At 45.6% G+C, this 23,436-nt stretch overlaps 1 protein-coding gene across 1 annotated transcript in view; it reads right to left on the bottom strand.

Moving 5' to 3' along the window:
• The window catches only part of Gipc2 (GIPC PDZ domain containing family member 2), an 81,116-nt gene extending 74,170 nt beyond the window's left edge, over positions 1–6,946 (bottom strand). Inside the window, exon 1 of the mRNA XM_008848633.3 lies at positions 6,704–6,946. Within this exon, the coding sequence (XP_008846855.1) occupies positions 6,704–6,946 (243 nt within the window). The remainder of the gene's footprint in view (positions 1–6,703) is intronic.
• Positions 6,947–23,436: the final 16,490 nt, after the last annotated feature.

Below are 23,436 nucleotides of genomic sequence, written 5' to 3' on the forward strand. Positions count from 1 at the left end.
AGGATTTGGCGGCACTGTGCATCTAGAGGGAATGATGAGGGTCAGCCTTGTTGAGAGAGCATCTGAGCTGAACTGAGGAATGGCACCCTGCAGGAAGAGGTCCTGGCAAAGCCTCATGCAAAAGCCCTTGAACCTGCAGCATTCAAGGAACAGCCACAAATCCAGACTGGCAGAGGCAGAAGGAACAGTGATGTTGAAGAGGTCTTGGGGCCTGGAGTCCCTCACAGCCTTCTGACTTTTGCTCCAAATGAGATGATACTAACGGCATCTCACTGGACACAGCAACTTTGAAGGAGTCTTACTATAAAGGAGAAATGAGGGTGGCTTAAGAGATGGGAACCAGGGCCAGAGAATTGGCTCAGTAAGTGCTTGCCACCAAAGCTTGATGACCTCAGTCCTCTCTCTGGAAGCCGCTTAATAAAAGGCTGGATGCAGAGGCACACATCTGTAATCCCAGATTATACTCTTCCAGAAAAATGGGGGGCGGGGTAGGAGAATCAGCCAGAAGCCTGTGGGTCTGCTAGCCTGGAGTCCACAGCACAGTGGCAGAAACAAGAGAGGCCCCTGCCTCAAGCTAGAAGGTTAGAACCAACTTCTGAAAGTTATCCTTTAACTTTCACACACATGCCATGGCATGCACACACCTGCACTCACATCACACACACACACACACACACACACACAAATCAGTAAATAAAATAAAAAGATTCAGGAGGAAGTGTCGAAAGAACACTGGTCGGTTTGCCTTTAAGAGAAATAATATATTTGGAGATGAAAGTTTTTAAATTTTAAAATCCCATTTTTGTCCAGGCAAGCTAACACATGCACATGGTCCTGGCTACTCGAAGGCAGGATTGCTTGAGGCCAGGAGTTCAAGGTGAGTCTGTGCGACAGAAGAGACCCCATCTCAAAGGAAAAAAAAATCACAGTTCTTGCTTTCTCTGCTTCCACCGCACTGCGGTGCACACACACTTGCCATGTGGAGAGAGAACAAACCATTAAATGGTTCACTTACTCATTCAATGAGCCATTTGGTATCTACATATACAAACTGATAGGGGTTGAGCATCCCAAATCCAAAACTTTTTCAAGGATCAACATGGCACCACAAATGGAAAATTCCACACCCGACCTCGTGTGATAGATGCAGGCAAAATCGGGTGTGCACTAAAAGCACTGCATAAAATTATCTTCCAGCTTATGTATAAGGTGTATATAAAGCAGAAATTAATTTTTCTATGTGTGGAAAGTGCATATAAAACAGAAGTTAATTTCCTGCTTAGACCCAGGTTTCATTCCCAAGTCATTTTATTATGCATATATAAATACTCCAAAATATTTTCTAAGCCTGAAACATTCCTGGTCCCTTATTTCAAATAAGGGAAACTGATCAGCATAACCCAGGACAGTGGAAATAACTTCTGAACCTTATAAAGAAACTGAGTCTGAGTTCCTAGTTTCTGGATGTAAAAAGCATCTAACAGCATTCAAACTTACTGCCTTCTACAATCTTCCCCACAGTAAAGATTTCAGTTAAGAAAATATGTCATGCTACCAAGTACTTGCCAAACGGTTACAGTGTTTAAATATTTAAGACACCTCTTCAAAAAAAATGTATAACTGCACTCAAACGCTCCAGAGCTGCACTCACGATGACTCAACTCTTTTATGTAACCTATTTCAAAAAATGCTATTGGTGTTGGGAAGATGGCTGAGTACGCAAGAGTGTTTGCTGTGCAAGCACGAGGACCTGAGTCCAAATCCACAGCACCCATGAGTATGGCCGGATGTGCCTAACAACCCCAGCAACAGGCAATAGGCAGAGCCTTAGAGTTCACTCCCCAGCCAGCCTGGCTGAAATGCCAGGATGGGAAGGATGAGCTTCAATGAGAGACTGAAAAAAAACAAGAGGAAGACACCAGACATCCTGCTCTGGCCTCTACACACACACACACACACACACACACACACACACACACACACACACTATTCAGTAGACACACACACACACACAATAAAAATGAAAAATGCTATTCAACTTTCTGAAGAAATAACCCTGCATTTATGTTATGAGTTAACCAGATTTTTTAAAGAGGAAATTACTTTCTTTTTCTTTTTTCTTTTTTTTTAAAAAAAAAAAACTGAATTGCTCATTTAGTTGTTTGGGGGAAAAGGCATTGGATAGAAGAGATTTTTGCATAATTGGCCATCTGTTTCAGTGTGATGATCACAATAGTCTGCACCCAGCCAACAAAACCTTCACAGGCTTCATTCACTTCTTCCCTCAGGGACCACAAAACAGCGGGGCCCACAACTGTCATTTCACAACAGCATCTTATTTTTGCATAGTATTCAGTGTACATAGTGATGGTCTCATAAGGATATTTTCATTCAGGTGCATCACGTACTTGGACCACAGTCGTTTTTTATACTCTCCCCTTCCTGCTGGTCCCTCTCCTTTTCCCAGACAGTCTAGTTTCTACTTTTATGATATATACATGAATAACTACACACACATACACATATGTGTATGTATACACATACATACATACATATAAACTAGGAAAAACATATGAAAGACAGCATGCACTATTTCTCTGAGTCTGTCTTCTTTCACTTATGATGGTCTCCAGTCACATTTCCTTCAAACATAATTTCATTCTTTACAGCTGAATAAAACACGTGTTGAATGAGTCTAGGCAAACTGCTTAACTTTTCGGAGCCACACTGTCCATCTATAAAATGAAATGAAACCCAGTGAGGATGGGGGCCTGGCATTGTCCATCAAATGCCTAGCACAGCTGGGGACACACGGGCCTCAGGAAGTTCACCTGCATCTGCCCCACCTGACGTCAACTTCCTGCTCCAGTGCTGTTTCTGTCCTCACGGTCACTTCTCCAGACTTAAGTAGGGCTTCTGGGCTAACTATCCGTTCACTTCTCTTATGGGGGAGATTCTTTTGTTTTGTATACACTAACATCTCAAAAATTATTTTACATCGCCATGTCTCCTACTAGGTGAACTGGGGAGGGAACAGAATCTCCATGGTGTGTTTTTTTGTTTCGATTTTTGTTTTTTGAGACAGGGTCTCCCTATGTAGCCCTGGCTGACCTGGAACTCACTATATAGACTAGGCTGACCTCGAACTCATAGAGATCTACCTCACCACAGTGCTGAGACCACCAGCATGCACCACCATACCCAGCTTGTTTTGGTTTTGAGACAGGGTCTTGCTATGTAGCTGAGGCTGGCTTCAAATTTGCTATGTAGCCCAGTCTGGCCTCAAACTCAGGATCCTCATGCCTCAGGCTCCAGAGTGCTGAGATTATGGGTGTGTGTCACCATGCTTGGCTTCCTGGTATTTGTGTAAAGGTTTTGGTTTGGGTGTTGCTTTGTTTTGTCTTAGTTTATTTAGTAGGCAGTGAAGCGGGCAGGGCAGTAACAAGAACTGCAGGCTGAGCGTTTTCTTAAGCAACTTCTGATTCAAAGTTATCTGCTGGGCTCTTCATGCCCTACAATGGCAACCAAATTTATTCCTCGACAGTTTCATACACGTATACAACACAATTCAGGTGCACTCTCCCCCACCCTCTCCTACTCTGCTCTCACCTCTGCCAAGCACCCCCGACAATTCTCCCTCTCCCTTTCATACTTTTTGTGTTTAGCAAATGCTGCCCCCATGAACATGGGTATGGAGCTATCCACTGGAGCCTGGGCAGCTCACTGGTAGTAACAACACTGAAGACAATGACCACACCCCCCATCCTCAACTCCCTACCCCCCACAGTCCTCAGCAAGCCAGTGGTTTTCCAGGAAGAGGCAGATCACCAATATTTTATCCTGCATATACTCTTTTTTTTTTTCCACATTTTTTGAGGGGTGTCAGTGTGCCATGGAGCACATGTAGGGTTAGAGAACAACTTGTGGGAGTCACTGTTCTCTTTCTAGCATACAGATTTTGGGGATCCAACTCAGATGGTCAAGTTTAGTGGCAAGCACCTTTACCCTCTGAGCCATCTCACCAGCCAATCATTAATTCTTTTGACTCCAGATAGAAAACCTGCATTAATGTTGGTTATATGCATAAGCATTCGAATATACACATATTGGTGCTATAAAAAATGTATTTTTGTACTTTGCGATAGCAATTTAAAACACCTTACGCTCCGGCCTGGAGAGATGGCTCAGCAGTTAAGAATGTTTATTGCTCTTCTAGAGGGCTGGAGTTCAGTTCCCAGCACCCATACTAAGTGGCTCACATTCTCCTGCAATGCCAGCTCCAGGAGATACGATCCCCTCTTCTAGCCTCTATGGGCACCTTCACTCATGAGCACCTACCTAGACATATACATAATTAAAAATATGAAAGATAAATATTTTTAAAAACAAAGCTATCTTATGCCTATTATCTGGCATGTTATCTGGTGAGCTGGTACACTGGAAACTAAAGACCTCGACCTTGCTGTCAAGCTATTACTAGGAGACTGGAAAAACTAGGAAGCAATACAGCTTCATGGAATTTGGAGTCAGAAAAAAAAATGGGTTTAGATAAAGGTTCTACCACTTACCATGCATAATTTTGAATCTGATCTCAAAGCCTTCCTTCTTTATGAAGCAAGAACACAGTAATACTTCTTAGAGATTAAGTGGGTTGAATAAACTCATGTATCTTTTACCCAGAATAATGTCATATGTAGTGATAAGGAAAACTATTCATGGAAAACACTACCTGGAGCCCCTAGTAACAGAAAGGCTTTAAAGGTGTCAGGGATTAAGTTAACAAGCTTACTAGCTTGGAAATCAGAAGATCCAAGTTTAAATAACAGCCTTGTTTTTTTTTTTTTTTTCTCACAAGCTATGTGACCTTGGTCAGTGTCCAACCTCTTTACACGTCAGCTACTTGTTTAACTGGTGGGTATCAATAGTATTAGTTACAATTTTTTAAGTACTGCTCATATTCATTGCAATCTGTTAGGTTTAGATACAGACTCCATCCAGTCTGTGGATACCCTCCGTGGTAAATATCCTTCTCTTTCTTCTGTAACTGGCTGAAGCGGAGAGAAGTCAACCTTCTTCAAGGCCACACAGCTATTTCCCACTCCTAGAACCTGACTCCACATTCAACCACATCTGCTGACCTGCCATCTACCTCACCTAGAGAAGATGAAAGGAAACTATTCCTTCAAGAGTGCTTCTTCAGTCGAAGAGTCCCAGACACAGCATTATGATGACCATCCTATCTAATGTAAGTGATCAACAAAAAGGGTTTGTGATTTTCCTTTAGTGCCTGGGATCCCTGAAAGATCAGTTACTTTTTTTTTTTTTTTTTTTTTTTTCGGTCTTTTTGAGACAAAGTCTCCCTGTAGCCCCAGCTGGCCTGGAACTCACTATGCAGACCAGGCTGGCCTTGAACTCACAGAGATCTGCCTGCCTCTGCCTACCGAGTGCTGGGATCAAAGGCGTGTGCCACCATGCCTGGCTCAGAGTTACACTTTTAAAAATTCTTTTCTTCCTGGAATTTTGCCTTGCTTTCGAATAGACGTGATAAACAACTAAGGGGAGGGAGGGAGGGAGGGAGGGAGGGAGAGAATTTTGTATTTGAATGTGGGAGTTTGGCCAAAGTGAGCAGCAACTACTCACTCACACAACTAATTAAGAAACAGATGTATGCAGGCCTGCGTATATCAATCAGAGACTGGTCTCTACACTCCTGAAGCCTGGGGCAGCAGAAGCTTGCATTTTTTCCTTGAAGTATTTTGTGTGTGTGTGTGTGTGTGTGTGTGTGTGTGTGTGTGTGTGTGTGTGTGTGTTGGATGAAGTCTCTGCCTGTCTGTCTCTCTCCCTCTCAAGCCTCTTACTGGCCTGAAACTTGCCAAGCAGATGAGGCTGGTTGGAAAGCCCCAGGGATCACTATTGGGTGCCAAGGCAACCATTGAATGGCTTTAAAAACCTGGTAGTTTCAGGAGTTTGAACTCAGAGCCTCCAGCTCTCAAAGCAAATACTTGATCCACTGAGCCACTTCCCCAGCTCCAAGCCATCACCATTTGCAGTTAGCTCTTTTGGGTCAACCCAAATCCCCACAAACTAGTGCTCCTAGATAAAGCCTACATCAACTGCAGGTCCAGATACCACAAGATCCAATTAAATGTCTCAGTCCCCTGTCAAAGGTAGATTGGAAAAGTGAAGCTAAACTCTTCCTTGAAGGCGGAATTCACTAGTTAGCTATGATTCTCTAGGTCATATGACCTCTTGGAATAACAGCCCAGCTTCTTTAACTTCCTGGAAATACCACCAAAGAGTTTCTTTCTGGGGCTGTTAGAAATGACGGTCAGTCTGGAGTCACCTGGAAGGCAATTTCATTTCTTTCCCCCTTACTCTGGGTGTCCCCGGGAGGCACTTCAATTTCTACCTTTCCTCCCCTCGACTGAGATCAGATTCCCAGAGCGACTCTCTTCCGCCTGCAGAGCGAGCCTGAGAGTAAAGTCCAGGTGGGTCGAGGGCCTTCATCCGCCCGGCCAGATCTGGACTCCCGGAAGGAGCTTGCGCACGTCCTGAACCCGGGACTTCTGCGGCAGCCTCCCTTCCCGCGGGAAGGCGAGCCGCCAGGCCCCAGCTTCCCACGGGCGGGACCTGAGCACGCGCGGCTCCATCCGCTCCGGGGACCCGGGACCGCTGCGCCCCGGCTAGGCCGACCTGCGCTCACCTCGGACCGCGCGATGTCGTACGCGTCCGCGATTCTGCCGTAGAGCTCGTGGATGCTGGTGAAATCCTCCACGCGGGCCGTGGCGCTGCCGTGCGCCAGCTGCGCGTGGAACACCAGCCTGCGCGCAGGGCCGGGGCCGGGGCCGGGGCCGGGGGCGGGGGCGGGGGGCCGGGGCTCGGCGTCCATCAGCCCCGCCGCCTCCTTGCACTTGGCCTTCTTCCTTCCGCGCAGCCCCAGCGGCATCCTGGCGGGCCGAGGCCGAGGGCCACCTGCTGCCCGCCAGCTCCGGGGCGCGCCGGACTTTGGGCTCGGGGCCGCGGCTCCGCGCAGGTGACCGCGGCCGCTGGGCCAATGGCAGCGGCGCTTCCGGGCCGGAGGCCCCCCGGGGTGGAGGAAAGCACCTGAGTCCCGCAGCCACCGCCCCCTGCAAGGATCTGGCGGAGGAAGTGTGTGCACAGCAACCTCAGCAAGGGTGAGGCCGGGGTAGGAGGACGGCCCAGGGGGTTCGAGGCCAGCCTGGGCTATAGGGTAAGACCCTGTCTCCACACACACACACACACACACACACACACACACACCACGAAAGGACACCTCCAAGAGCTATAACATTTGCAAGAAAATTAAAAAGTGGAAATGGAAAAATTATGCTAAGCTGAGTAAGCCAAGTTCAAAAAGACAAATATCACATGTTTCTTCCGTGTATGGAATCTGTGTGTGTGTGTGTGTGTGTGTGTGTGTGTGTGTGTGTGTGTGTGTGTTGAAAGGGGACTGGTGAGGGGAGGAAAAGTTCTTGGGGTGGACAGGGTGATGGAGACATGAACTCAGAAGAACTCTGTGGGGGAGGAAGGTGACAGGAAGTAGAAGAGGTGTAGAAACAAAACGTAATGACGTGTGAAAATGCCACAGAGAAACCCATTAGGCTGTACACTAACTTAAAAGAATAATTTTAAAATGTGTAGTAGGCACTGATTGCATTCAGTCACATCTCTTGGAACCCTAAAGTCTGTGCCTTTGCCATTTATGAAATAATGCTGATTTATATAGATGGCAGCCTGCCTCTGCCCTCTCTGAGCCTTACACACACCCATCAGGGCAGAATTGAAGGAAGCACATGACCTTGAGAGGGTGCTGAGTTCAAACTCCTCAGCCAAGCCCTCCGCAGCCCTCATTAGTACTGTTCATTTTCCCTGGACAACTTTCTCTCCCGTGTTTTCAGCACTCTCAAGTCCTTTACACCACCTCAGAGAATACTCGCTCCTACTCCAGAGAGAACTGAGGCCCTACAGAGGTTCGAGTGCCCTCTGCTCCCCATCCCTTCTGAGCAACTCCATTCACCTCCCTTCTCCAAGTTCTTAAAGCTTCTGCCTGATCCCGATCAGATCTCTCCGCTCCTCCAGGCTATTTTCTTTAAATTTTTTAGTGTGTCTATATGTGTGTGTGTGTGTACATGTTCTTGCATGTGAGTATAGGCACACATAGAGACCAGAGGACAACCTTTGGGTGTCAGCCAGTCCTCACCTTCTACCTCGTTTGAGACAAGGTCTCTTGTTTGCTGCAACTCTAGCTGGCCCAAGAGCTTCAGGGGATCCTTCTGCCCACTTCCCACCTCACAGGAGGTACATGCTACTATATCCACCTCCACAGAAGTTCCGGGGATCCTAACTCAGGTTCTCACACTTTTGCAAAAAGTACTTTACCCCACTGAGCCATCTTCCTAGACCCAAGGCTCGCTATTCTTTGTGTGTGTGTGTGTGTGTGTGTGTGTGTGTCTTAGTATGTTTCTTCATTGCTGTGACAAAATACTCTGACCAGTACCAACTTGGGGAAGGAAGGAAAGGGTTTATTCAGCTTACAACTCCTAGGTCGCAGTTCATCAGGGAGCCCAAGAACCTGGAAGCAGGAGCTGGAGCACAGGCCATGGAGGAACGCTGCTTACTGGCTTGCTCCCCTGGCCCCTGCTCAGCCTGCTTTCTTATGCAACACAGGCCCACCTGCCCAGGGGTGGCACCACCCACAGTTGGCTGGGCCCTCCCACATCACTTATCAAGAAGATACCCTTCAGACATGGTCACAGGCTAGTCTAAGAGAGGCAATTCCCCGATTGAGGCTCCCTCAACCCAGGTGTGTTAAGTTGACACTAAAGCTATCTAGTACAGTGTGTGTGTGTGTGTGTGTGTGTGTGTGTGTGTGTGTGTTACCTGCATGCATGTAAGTACATCCATGTCATGCAATGCCCATGGAGGTCAGAAGAGGACATTGGATTCCCCTGGAACTGGAGCTATGGATGGTTGTTAGCCGCCATGTGGGTGCTGAGAATCAACCCAGGTCCTCTGTGCTCTTAACCACTGAGCCATCTCTCCAACCCCAAGGCTCTCTATTCTTAAGCTACCTCTTCACTTCTTCCTCCACAGCTGGGACCACAGCTGGCCAGCCCCGTTACCTCCTAGTCTCTATCTTTGCTTCCCCTAGCTACAACTTTTTTACAGCCAGGCTGCATTTCCCCACTTACGTGTTGTTACAATCTGTCAGACCTCGCCCCACACTCTCCTAAGATTGTGCTTACTATCCAGTCAGCACCGCAGAATCAAACATAGCAAACTGTCTTCAGTCTTTACCCACCTTGAACTCTGATTGCATCGAACTGTGCTGGTCTTTTCATTCTTGCCTTTTCTACTCTGTGGACTTTATTTCCACCTCCACTTCTGCTAAACTGCTGCCTTCTAGGAAGTATTCCCCAGACGCCTTCCTTGACCAGTCTCTCTCTCGTCCTCGTGTTCCCTCTGAGTGGCTACTCTCTCACTTTCACAGATAGTGTTAACCAAACTCTCCAGGTGAGTCCAGTAAGGAGGGGTCAAAAGAAGCTCACGTTGACACTACAAAGCTGGCTTCATCCCTTCTCTTGGATGTATTTTCTCTTTGTGCCTCCTAAAGCAGACACACCTACCATGAACTTTGGCCCAGGTCAGTTATTCTTCAGTCATACCAAGCTTTTTCATCTCCTTTCACCTCTCACTTAAATTCAGTCCTGAAAATCCATGTTTCTTCAGTTAAGGTTAGCAGGTGTTCTGGGGCGGGTGGAGAAAGGAGTCTGAATTCTTTTTGTTTCTGTTTTCCACAAGTGTATTGCCTGCATGTATGTAAGTGCACTCATGTTGTGCAATGCCCACAGAGGACAGAAGAGGGTGTCTGATCCCCTGGAACTGGAGTTACAGACAGCTGTTAGCCACCATGTTGGGATTCGAACCCAGGTCTTCTGCAAGCACAACCAGTGCTCTTAACCATTTGAACCATCTCTCCGGCCACGAGTCTATGAATCCTTTAGAATAACTTTAAATTTTTGTTGTATGTTCCTGTAGCTTTAAAAGGTGATACAGGGCTGGGGAGATGGCCTGCCTGGCTAAGTGTTGACTCTGCAAGCATAAGGACCTGAATTCAAGTCCCAGCCTCCATGTAAAAGTCGTGGGTTTGTGATCCCAGGGGTGGGGAGGCAGAGAAAAGAGTCTCTGAGGCTTGTTGATCAGCTAGTCTCGCTAAATGGGCAAGCCTCTGGTTCAGTGAAAGACCCTGTTTCAAATATAAGCTGGAGAGGAAAACACCTGGCATTGACCTCTGGCCTCCACATGTACTCACACACACAGAGTGATATAAACTAACTATGGTTCATCTGAATGACTGTGAATCCAAGATTTCACCATGTGATCTCAGGACTAGAATTGGACTTTGTGACTATGATGTACATGGCATCAAGTAGTATTGTTTGGTCTTGGACTAAAGAGAAAAAAGAAAGGGAAGGGGGTGGCTGGAGAGTTGGCTCAGTGGTTAAGAGCACTGGCTGCTCTTATAGAAGACCCAGATTCAGTTCCTAGCACCCGCATGGCTTATATACAAGCGAGCCAATCATCCATGCACATAAAATAAAAATAAAATGTAACAAAGAAAGAAGAAAAAGAAAAAAGGAAAGAAGAAAATCTAAATAAATGCTACACCCCTTCAAGGAAAGCCAGAGAAGTTGTCAGGGCATTGCATAAAGAGTTCAGTGAAGTCTGATTAATCAAAGCAGGAGGATGAGTCATCCCAGGGTATATGACAGGTGCAGTATGATGATCTGAGAACATGTGGGAACACAGGGGGATTTAAAATTTAAAACTTCAAGGAGAAAAATGTGGAGGATTTTCTTTCCTTTTTGCCTCAAACTCACAATCCTCCTGCCTCAGCCTCTGGAATGCTGGAATTGTAGTGTTTGCTACCACACCCATCTAAGTGTGATTTTGACCTGTGTCCAACAAAATATGAAAGGAGGGCAAAAGTACTGGCATAAGGGGGGCTGGGAATGTAGCTCAGTTGGTAGAGCGCTTGCCTAGCACACACACAAATAAGAAATAGATGTAAAGGCAGAGGCAGGCGGAGCTCTGTGAGTTCAAGGCCAGCCTGGTTTACATAGCAAGTTCCAGGCCAGCCAGGGCTACAGGGAGACCCTGTCTCAAAAAGACCAAAAAAAATGTAATAATAATAAAAGACCCCCCCAAAAAAGAAATTTTAAAAAATTTAAATTAAGTGACTGTGGCTGTGGGAGTTTATTCCTGGGTATTATATTCTATTCTGTTGGTATAAATGTCTGTTTTTGTGCCAGCACCATGCTGTTTTGATTACTATGGGTCTGTAATATAATTTGAGGTCAGATATTGTGATACCTTTAGCATTGCTCTTTCTTCTGAGGACTGTTATGGCTACTCAGGGTCTTTAGGGCTTCCATATAAGTTTTAGGATTTTTTTTCTAGTTCTGTAAAAAATTTTATTGAGATTTTTATGAGAATTTCATTGAATCTATAGATTGCTTTCAGTAATGTAGCCATTTTCACAACATTCTGCAAGCGCTTGAATCAAGGGAGTGGTTCCATTTTCTAATGTCTTCACTTTCTTTTGTCAGTGTCTGAAGTTTTCACTTTAGAAGTATTGCCCTCCTTGGTTTGGTTTATTCCTGGTTAGTTTGTTTGGCAGGCTGGGTATTTGTTTGCTTGTTTTGAATCATCCCTGATTTCTTTCTCAGCAAGTTCGTCACTGCTGCAGAGAAACTACTGATTTTTGCGTGTGGATTTTGTATCCTGCTACTTTGCTGAAAGTGTTCATTGGGTCTAAGAGTTTCCTGGTGAAGTCTTAGGTTCATTATGCCCTGATTTTTTTCACACATAGTAAATTGCTGAATCTAACTAGACAGTCTTTGGTGGTAGAAAGGCTTCAGATTTCTGTTTGGTATCCTGTAGAGATGTTTGTGGCTTGTTCTATATGTAATGGATATCAGGAAATAGAATTGAATAAAATAAATTTCCCTTTGATATTACCTAAAATAGTGAATTAAATACAATTTAAAGTATCAGGCTAGTGGTATAGCTCAGTGATAGAGAGCTAGCCTAAAATGTGTGGGGCCCTGCGTTTGATCTCCATCACAATAAAAACCAAAGTATTAGGTTTCACTTTACATCTAAGATTAGAGTTCAGCCCAGATCGTCTGCCGTGCTTCCATCCACTAGCATTTGGCATTTTAAGGGTATTAAAGTCTCAACTTCAAAATAAGTATAAGTGAGTCATTGAAAAACTCTCAATATAATCTCATGCCTGCCAAAAGCAATATTATCTTGTTTATAAGAAAACATGTAGCCATTAAATGAATCATAAGATAAATTTATTAGCTTGTGCTTCCCAGAAAGTGTGGCCTCTGATTACAACATTAGTTATGAAGAAACACACAAGATCACACCCCTCTTCTTTCCCCACTATGGATTTATCCAGTAAGCAAATACTTGGGAGAAAATAAACACAGGATTTGTTAAACCCTATGCAGCCTTCCCTGGAACTAAAGATAGTTTTTATAGTTGCGTGGCAACAGGAGCAACTGACAATGACAAGTGGGGGAGGAAATAACGCAGCTGAAATTCATATAAATTTCCTTAAGAATGATTGAAAATAGAGAACTGAGAAGTGGCGGTAAAGGAGGCAAAGTGGGGGTGTGAAGAATGAAGTCAGCAATCAAGAATAAGCAGGCATCTAATGCACCTCCAGGAAGCCTACTGCGTGTCCAGCTCAGTACTCAGAATTTCACATGCATCAGCTCAGCCATGTGTCACGTGCTTGTGCCATGGCGTGCAGGAGCACATGTTGTAACCCCAGCACTCCTACGTCGAGATGGGAGGCAATGATAGCAGAAGCCCAGGAAGGTCTCAGAACAAACAAGAGACCCTATCTCAAGCAAGGGGAAGAGGAGGGTTGGCCCAGCATGCACACACACAGAAACATTTTCTTTTTAAAAAAAAATTTTTTTTTAATTTTATGTGTATGAGTGTAGCGCCTGCATGTATGTGAGTGCACCCGTGTCGTGCAGTGCCTCGGAGGTCAGAAGAGGGCTTCGGATTCCCCTGGAACTGGAGTTAAGGACGGTTCATAGCCGCCATGTGGGTGCTGGGAATTGAACCCAGGTCCTCTGCAAGAGCAGTCAGTGTTCTTAACTGCTGAGCTATCTCTCCTGCCCCAGAAAATAAACATTTTCATTGAGAAAAACAACCTAACGTTTCTGAGCATAACCTTTACAGCGATTTTTATTTTATTATTTATTTATTTATTTATTTATTTATTTATTTGGTCTTTTTGAGACAGGCCATGGCAGGCATGTGGAGGTCAGAGGACAGCTTGAATTAGTCAGTTTTTTCCTTCTACCGTGCAAATTCTGGGGATCAAACTCAGGTCATCAGACTTGGTGCCAAGCACCTTTAGTTACCTCACTGAATCCATTTGTCAGGATTGGTTTGCTTATTTCACACAGCAAGCTGGCCTTGACCTCACAGAGATCCGACTGCCTCTGCCTCCTGAGTGCTGGGAATAAAGGCGTGCATCGCCACACCCAGCCCTTTTTTTTTTTTTTGAGACAGGTTCTCACTATATAGCCTTGGCTGACCTTGAACTCACCGTGTAGACCAGGCTGACCTCATGCTCAGCAGACATCCACTTGCCTCTGCCTTCTGAGTGCTGGGATTAAAAGTCTGCACCACCTTGTCTGGCTAATTTGGGGGGGGGGGGGACAGGATCTCATGTATCCCAAGCTTGCCTCAAACTGACTGTATAGCCGAGGATGGCCAGCTTCTGATCCTCCTGCCTCCACTTCCGGCGTGTTCCACCATGGCTGGTTACTGTGGTGCTCGGGATCCAATCCAGGGCTCCCTTCCTGCTAAAGAACTCAGGCCCCTGAGCTACTTCTCCAGCCAGATTACAGTGATTTTGAAGACAAGATACAGCAATGACTAAAAAAGAAATATCATTTATTTCAAGAAAGATCCGAATTTTATAATAATTTTTAGCAATTCTATTATACATTAACATATGAAATCTGAAGCCAATTGTGGTGGTGCATGCCTGCAGTCTCAGCACTTGGGAAGCAGAGGCAGGAGGATGACTACAAGCTGGAGGGCTACCTGATCTCACAGCAAGTTAGTTCCAAGCTAACCAGAACTACAGAATGAGACCCTGTCTCAAAATTACAAAAACACAAATGTTTTAAAGTGAAATTTGGGCAGTCTAACTTTTCCCTTTACTAGGGAAAAGATAAAAGACTGTCAACAACTCAAGAGTCAGTAGAGAAAAGATAATTTTCCTCAACTGCTTCATTTTGAACTTGAAATAAATATAAATGATATGTCCTCAGACACAGCCAAGTAGTTCTCACTTTGTCCCACAGGGGCTTCTTTTCTGTTGCTGTTTTGCTATGTTTTATCTTGGTGTGTTTGTCAGGGCCTTCATATGCAACCAATGTTGGCCTTAAACTTAAAATCCTCTAGCCTCCGCTTCCCAAGAGATGGTTTACACCACCACCCCTGACTGTTGCATAGTTTTACTGGAAATTTTATACTAGTAATGTTATCCAAAAATGTTCTGCAACATTTGGTAATTAATTTTGGAACACTGAACTTACCCAGTAAGCTTTTATTTTTAATCTTTTATTTTATTTTTATGTGTATGAGTGTATTACCTGCATGTGGGTAAGTGCACCGGCGTCGTGCAATACCCACAGAGGTCAAAAGATAGTGTCAAATTCCCCTGGAACTAGAGTTACGAGGAATGATTGTTAGCCTCCATGTGGGTGCTGGGAATTGAATTCAGGTCTTCCGCAAGAGCAGCCAGTGTTCTTAATCACTGAGCCATCTCTCCAGCAACCCCCCATAAGCTTTTAAAATTAGAATCTGACCTGAAAATAAATCCTTACAATCTCAATGATTCAAGATAAAAGAATTAAGATTTTCTGTCATTTTGGCAGTGGCAGAGCTAAGTTTGTATCAGCAGAATAAACAGAATGTTATTAACACGGGACAGAGATAATCCAAAAATTCAAGTGGAATTTTCAAGAGACAGTTTGTTCTCTTTCAGAGTCATGTAAGTAAACAAATTGAAATAGTTTATGGTTTTGTTTGAAAGGGTTGGTTTTTGAGACAGGGTCTCTTTGTAGCTCAGACTGGCTAGAGTTCCCTATGTAGACCCGGCTGGCCTCGACCTCACAGAGATCTGCCTAGCTCTGCCTCCTGTATGCATGAACCACCATACCAGGCTGTGTTAAGACAATGGTATATAATCATGACAAAGTTATTTCCTTCCAGTACGATCCACAGTTGTTTTTATTGAGTAAAGTTCTTCAGGATACCAATAAGAACACTAGATTGGTTGACCAGGTTCCAGTGGATGAACTTATACCAAGGGACATCTGTGGACACAAACTTGAGTCTATAGACCTTTACACACACACACATATGTGACAGAATGCATGAAATCGGGCAGCAGGGCTTTGGAGGGGTGTGGATGAGAATGGGGTCTAAATATGATGAAGATGTATTGTATGAAATGCACAAAAATGCAATTTAAAAAATAGGAAAAAAAAGAGAAGAACGTGGATTTTTAGCCAGGCACAAGGGCACCTGCCCATAATCCATACTCAGGAAGCTGATAGAGGCTCTCAGTTAGCCTGGGGGATGTAGTGAGACCTGATCTCAAAAAATAAAATAAGGGATTGCAGAGATGGCTCAGTGGTTAAGAGCACTTGCTGCTCTTACAGAGCACCTGAGTTCAGTCCCCAGCACCCACATTCAGCAGCTCATGACCATCTATAACTCCAACTTCAAGGAATCTGACACCATCTTCTGACATCCAAGGGCACCCGTGTAAATGTGGGCATACACTCACACAAACACATACACATATATATCAATTTTAAAAATATTTTATTATTTTTATGTGTATGTATGTATTGGCTGCATGTAGGTAAGTGTACCTGTGTCATGGAATGCCCGCAGAGGACAGAAGAGGCTGTCAGATCGCCTGGAACTGGAGTTACGGACAGTTGTTAGCTGCCATGTGGGTGCTGGGATTCAAACTTGGGTCTTCTGCAAGAATAGCCAATGTTCTTAAGTGCTGAGCCATCTCTCTAGCCCCAACATACTTATCAGCTTTTTAAATAATAAAATATAAAGGGGGATAGTGTATACCTTTAATCCCAGCATACAACAAGCAGAGACATGCAGATCTCTTTGAGATCAAGGGCAACCTGGTCTACATAGCAAGTTCCTGGTCAACTGGGCCTCCACAGAGAATAATAATTAAATAAAATAATAATAAATAATTAAAATAATAATTTATAAGTTAAAATTAAATAAAACAAGACATATGACTTTTAGTTCAGAAAGCTGGCTCAAGCCATCATGCTTTTACATTGCAATAGACTATGATCTTGAGCAACTCCTTTACACTCTATCTCATAGTTTGAGATATATAGATTACATATAAGGATTTATAGATTTGTTGCCATAGTACCTACTACATAGTAAATGATTAAGAAATATTATGGGGGCTGAAGAGATGACTCAGTGGTTAAGAGCACTTACAGAAGACCCAGGTTTGAATCCCAGCACCCACATGGAGGCTAACAACTTTCTGTAACTCCATTTCCAGGCTATCTGACACCGTCTTCTGATCTCCACGGGCGTTGCACAGCATGGGTACACTTACATACATGTGGGAGACAGGCTTGAGCCTAGAGCAGAAGTCATAATGATAGCCATACAGCAGGCCTGAAGCAATGGCCCGACTGCTGGTGCCATGAGGAACGCCTTGTGATTATCACTCCATTTGGCAAGTTGTAGGGCTGCCACTTAAGGCTCGCCACCCCCTAGTCACCCCTTGAAATTCCAGGTTGTGGTTTATTTACAGCTTGCAGCACGTGGGCATAACAACAGTCATGGTCACATGATTTACCAGAAACTGGGCTGCCCATATATGGCATAGTCATTGTATCCCTGTCCTAAATTCCTCAATAAAATATATCTGCGTCACTGAACCTGACCTCCTGTGTCTGAATGCGGCTCCGCTGACACTAAATTCCTCAATAAAATAGATCTGCGTCACTGAACCTGACCTCCTGTGTCTGAATGCGGCTCCGCTGACACAGTCTCCTCACCAGCCCTGGGGTCCAGGATCAGGTGGTGGCGGTGACGACTGTGAAGGCAGACCGGACGGACGGCTGCAGCTGGTGCCCAAGTGGGGTTCGGGTTTGAGCACGGAATGCCCTCTTTCTCACCCCTTTTTCACCATGGGTGATCACTCCCCTCATCCTTGGGTTTCTGCTCTTTGGGCTCACAGTCTTTGGTTTGGCGTGTCGCTCCTGTCTCCACTGATCATCTCCTTAAGCGGCTCCTGCGTCCCCCTGGGTACATCTTGCAGGGTGCGTGACCTCCAGTATGGGGAATAGTCAGTCATCCAGCTGCCACAGGCCCCCATGCCGCAGCATTGGTTTCTCTCCTCAGGAGCAGGCGAATTAAGGATGTCGCTCCTGTCTCCACTGATCATCTCCTTAAGCGGCTCCTGCGTCCCTCTGGGTACATCTTGCAGGGTGAGTGACCTCCAGTATGGGGAATAGTCATCCAGCTGCCACAGGCCCCCATGCCGTAGCATTGGTTTCTCTCCTCAGGAGCAGGCGAATTAAGGTAACAGAAAAGGATGCAGCTAAGATGCCGGATGAAGTGTTAGCTCTTGCCCCTTGGTCTACAGAATCCTGCTGCTGGGATCCTGAACAATGGGCTCATGTATTATTTTTAGCAAGAAAAAGGGAGGTCAGAGAGGGATACTCGCAGTCTGGATCATTCTATCCTATTGTAACTGCCATTCTGGCCTCTCTTCCGGGAGTCCCTCCTGACTCCTCTGAGCAAGACAATCTTATTTTAAAGGAGATAGATAAACAAATTCAACACCAGGATGCTGAGGATGGCTTGCCCTGAGCATTCTCAACAAAAGTGAAACTACCAGAGCCTTGCTCTGACAAAAAGAAGTATTTAGTGCCGAAGACTCAACAGAGCAAAAACAATGTCATGATGACACTCTTAGTAAAAAACAGGAAATTGCCCTGCCCTCGGCCCCACCATTACAAGGCAAAGGCCATATGCCGCCATCATATGGTCCCTGCGAGGGAGCCCCTCCCCTTTACCCGCCCCCCTTGGGGAGGAAGTCTGGAAAACTTTTCCACCAACCTCCCTTTTGTCTGGAATGGGAGGGGACATCCCGCAGTTTTTTCCTGTTACCATTGTCCAGGGCCAACAAAATCTAAATGTTTACTTATGTCCATGACACCTTAAAAAAGTTGCGCAGAGCGGAATTTGAGGATGGTATTCATTCTCCCTGGTTCGGTCACCTTCTGGATACAGTCATGCGGCCAATGCCCCCTATGATTGGCAGCATATCTCCCGTGCATGCTTGCAAGGGGGTGACTTCCTCTTATGGAAGGCCACTTATCAGGATGAATGTGAACAACAGACCACAAGAGACACACTAATCTTCAAAACATAGGTTTGGACGCCCTGGTAGGGCGAGGCAATGATGAGACTCCTCAGGCTCAGGTGCAGGGACCTCCTCGCGATTTTGAGCCGGTTCGACTCTGTGTGCCTTTCGGAGTATGCCAGTGCGTAGTGATGCTAAATTAACCAAACTAGTGCAAAAGCCAGGCGAGACTTTCTCTGACTTTGTTGAAAGGTGCCAACAGAGTATAAACAGAAAAATAAGTCATCAGGAGCTGCTGATGCCCTGCTTAAGGATCTTGTATGTGAAGGCTGCTCTAATGAGGGTCACCCGGCCATAGGAGCTGTAAGACACAAGGATGTGTCTGAATGGATTCTAGCCTGTCGGGATGTTGGGACAGCTCGGGCCCACGCCACTGCTCTTGCAGAGGCTCTGGCCACTCAACAGTCTTTGATGAGTACAGATAAAAAAATGCTGGATTTGTGGGGGACAGGGTCATTGGTCTCGCAACTGTCTCAACAAACTTATCAAGGAGGCCAAGAAAAACCAAATTCCTCCATCCAAATGTCCAAAGTGCCGTAAAGGCTTTCATTGGCCAAGAGAATGCAGATCTAAGATGGACGTGGATGGCAACCCCATAAAAAAGGAGCCTTTATACGGCCAGTGGGGCTCTTCTCAGCCCTGCCCCAAAGGGAGGAAATGGGGGCTCCCATCCCCCACATTCAATGGACAGTGCCTGTTGACTTACATAAGCCTAGAATGCAGCTTACCCTGGATGGACATAGATTTAAAGGCTTGATACAGGAGCTGATGTTACAATAATAGACAGGAGGGGGCATTGCCCCACTGGCATTGCAGGCCTGACCTCCCATACAGGGGATTGGAGGTGTACAAAAAACTCAGCACGTCCGACACCCTGTGGTCTGGACTGATCCGGATGGCAACACTGGAGCAATCAAGCAACAGGACTTCCTCATAATTTGTGGGGAAGGGATATTATTACTAGCATGGATGTTGTTCTAACCACTGATGACAAGGCCTTTTCTGATGATTGCATAACTAACCAACGGACAGAAAATGCATTTAGCCCCTACCCCCAATTCTCGCAGCCACTGCCCCATTGCCCAAACCACCCCCCACTAAACTAACGTGGAAAACAAAGTCTCCAATGTGGGTGGAGCAGTGGCCTCTTTCTTCCCATAAATTAACCCACTTAATTACGGTAATCCAGGAACAATTGTCCTTGGGTCATGTAGAGCCCTCTCTTAGCCCCCACAATTCCCCTACTTTTGTCATTCAAAAGAAATCAGAAAGTTGGAGACTTCTACATGATTTAAGGGCTGTCAGTGATCAGATGGAACCCCTGGGGGTATTACAACCAGGATTGCCACGCCCGACCGCGATTCCTAAAAAATGTGCAATCATTGTAATAGATATAAAAGACTGCTTCTTTTCTATTCCTCTCCGTGATGATGACAAGCCCTATTTTGCCTTTTCTGTGCCCGCCACTAACCATAACTCCCAGTCCAACGTTATCAATGGAAGGCCCTCCCACAAGGCATGAAAAGCAGCCCTACCATTTGCCAATATTATGTGGCCCATGCATGCAGGCCTTTGTTGACTGAGGTGTATATCTTACACTATATGGATGACGTTCTTATTGCTCATAGGGACCCTAAGATCCTACAAGAAGCTTTTCAAAAACTTAAAACAAATCTCTGAGCTCTGGGCCTCACTATTGCTGCAGATAAAATTCAGTTCCATGCCCCATATACCTTTCTGGGCCATTCTATCCAGGATGTCATCTGCCCTAGAGCTCCTGCTCTTACCTTCCCCAATAAGATCACCCTCTCTAAGGCACAAACCCTCTGTGGCAACATAAATTGGATGCGGGGCTTTCTACCCATGTCCACAGAAGAGCTTACACCACTCTTTGACTTCTTGCAGGGCGTTGATACAGCCTCTATTCCCCGCAAAGTCTCACCTGAGGCTCGACATGTTATAGCAATAATAAATACACACTTGTCTCAAACATTTGTTAATAGGGTACAACCTGGCCAGCCTATCCAGGCTTTAGTCATTCCAACAAAGAACACCCCTATGGGAGCACTTTGGCAGGCCCAGGGACCTGTAATTGAGGTCTGGGCAATTATAGCCCTTAAACTTGTTCAAACCTCCCGCCTTTTATGTGGCCATGACCCAGAGTTGCTGGTCCTCCCTCTTCTACTTCCCATGCTCCAAACATTGTTTCTTGATAATCCTGGTTTTTTTCAAACTCTCCTACTAACTTATCAAGGAAAATATGATTATCATTACCCCAAACACAGGCTCCTCCAAGGAATAAGACAGCTTCCTTTGTCTTTATTTCCCCAGGCTCTTCCTAAATGCAACCCCTTCCTGAGGCTCCTCTAATCTTCACAGATTCCAGCAAACATAAATTTGGTTACATGGTCTTCCAGGAGGGACAGCTCTCTTCGCAAAAGATGCTTTCATTTCAGGGATCAGTACAATTTGGAGAGTTGTCCGCTATGTTACAAGTCTTTCAAGACTTTCCCACAACCCCATGCAATATATTTTCAGACAGTGCTTATGGGGTCCAGACCATACAAAGCTTAGCTTTCACAGCCTTTAGACCTTGCGGTAGCCCCCTTAATTTACTACTCTCCTCCTTGCAACTGCTACTCAAACAACGCCCTACCCCCTGGTACGTTCAACATCTGCGCTCCCATACTAATCTTCCAGGACTTTTAGCAGAAGGCAGTGCTACCATTGATAAACTAGTAATGACTGCTACCTTGGATCCCGCTATCCTACAAGCTAGGGCTCTACATGCTCGATACCATCTTCCCCCCAGGCTACACATAGACTCTTGCTTACTCTACCGATACAGAGCTGTAAACATTTGGCTCGTGCTTTCTCCTCTTGTGCCCCTTATACCTTTAGGTCTATTACAACCTACAGGAACCCTCCCTAGAGGCCTTAGCCCTAATAAAATCTGCCAAATGGACATAACACATTTTCCATCCTTTGGCAAGCTTAAACATGTCCATCATAGTATTGATACTTATTCCAATATTAATTTTTCCTTGGCCTGCTCTGGCGAGACTGCTGCCCATGCTATAAAAACTGTTAAACATGCTGTGGTCCTCATAGGGGTCCCCTGGCAAATAAAAACAGACAATGGCCCTTGTTTCTACAGTCTTCTGCCAATTCTGTACTGACTGGAATATTAAGCACATTACTGGTATCCCTTACAATCCTCAGGGTCAGGGTATTATTGAGTGTGCCCATCAAACACTTATTAAACAAATACAAAAAATAGGGAGAGACAAAAACAGAGGTCCTTCCTATAAGGATCCTAATTCTGTTACACAACAAGCCTTATTTGTCTTAAACTTTCTAAAATTTGATGCCAATGGTCTCCCACCTGCTATAAAGCACTGGAGAGCATTCACCAACCCCACTCCTGCCCCTATGGTTCATTGGGAAGACCCGCTCACCAGAGAATGGAAAGGTCCACATCTACTACTAACCCAAGGGTGAGGCTATGCTTGTGTTTTTCCAGACAATGTTCCATCCCCCATCTGGGTCCCAGTCCAAAATATTAGAATTTCCTACAATGGAAAACCCCCCTCCACAGCCACCGACTCCAGAACTGGCAGCCCTGACCCTAGAGGAAACAACCCAGGGGACAAAATTACAGGCCACTGAGAGACCAGTCCGCTGCCGCAGACCATGAAAGCAACCGGCCCCGACAGCACATCCGATAAGCTGGGGAGACCTTAAGCATCTCACTTCACAGGCAGAGACTTGCTAACCCAAATCCTCAAACTAAAGGAAATCCCTTGTCTATGTTTCTTATTATGTGTGCTATTATTACAGCAAATTCTCAGGTTCGTGCGACAACCGTATGGGCTGCCATTCCTTTTCCCCCTATGGTTTTGCCTATGGCCTGGGATGTGTACTATTTACCTACCTTCTGGTCCAATAATGCCAGTACTGGACCATATGCCCGCCTGGTACGCCTACCTGCTCTTATTTGGCTACCTAACAACATCTCCTATTGGGAGGGGCCTCGTACAAAATGCCATATCTCCAATTGCTGGGACCATAGACATATGCCCACCTGGTACACCTACCTGCTCTTATTTGGCTACCTAACAACATCTCCTATTGGGAGGGGCCTACTGACCTCTCTACAATAAAATCCACAGTAGGTTCCTACATTCCCGATACTCTCACTTGGCTGTACTTCTAGCACTTACTGCTTCTTTGGAAAAAGAAAGGGGGAGATGTGGGAGACAGGCTTGAGCCTAGAGTGGAAGTCCTAATGACAGCCATACAGCAGGCCTGAGGCAATGGCCTGACCACCGGAGCCACAAAGAACGCCTTGTGATTATTGCAGCATTTGGCAAGTTGTAGGGCTGATGCTTAAGGCGCACCACTCCCTAGTCACCACCCCTTGAATTCCAGGCTGCCCTTTATCTACAGCTTGCAGCACGTGGGCATAACAACAGCCATTGTCACATGATTTACTGGAACCAGGACTGCCCATATATGGCCTAGTTGTTGCATCCCTGTCCGATTGGTCCCAGAACCAGGGCTGCCCATATATGGCATAGTCATTGTATCCTTGTCTGATTGGTCCAGGGACCCTTATAAGCTTGTAAATTCCTCAATAAAATAGATCTGCATCACTAAACCTGACCTCCTGGGTCTGAATGCAGCTCCGCTGACACAATCTCCTCACCAGCCCTGGGGTTTGGGATTGGGCGGCCGCAGCGACGACCTTGAAGGTGGACTGGACGGATGGCCGCACCTACATGCAAGCAATACACTTATATAAATAAACTAAAAATAAATGTTTAAAAATATTAGTACAGGGCATAGTGGCGCACACTTGTGATCCCAGCACT

This window comes from Nannospalax galili, unplaced genomic scaffold (genome assembly GCF_000622305.1).
Source record: "Nannospalax galili isolate Female #2095 unplaced genomic scaffold, S.galili_v1.0 scaffold1124, whole genome shotgun sequence".
NCBI classification, from domain to species: Eukaryota; Metazoa; Chordata; class Mammalia; order Rodentia; family Spalacidae; genus Nannospalax; species Nannospalax galili.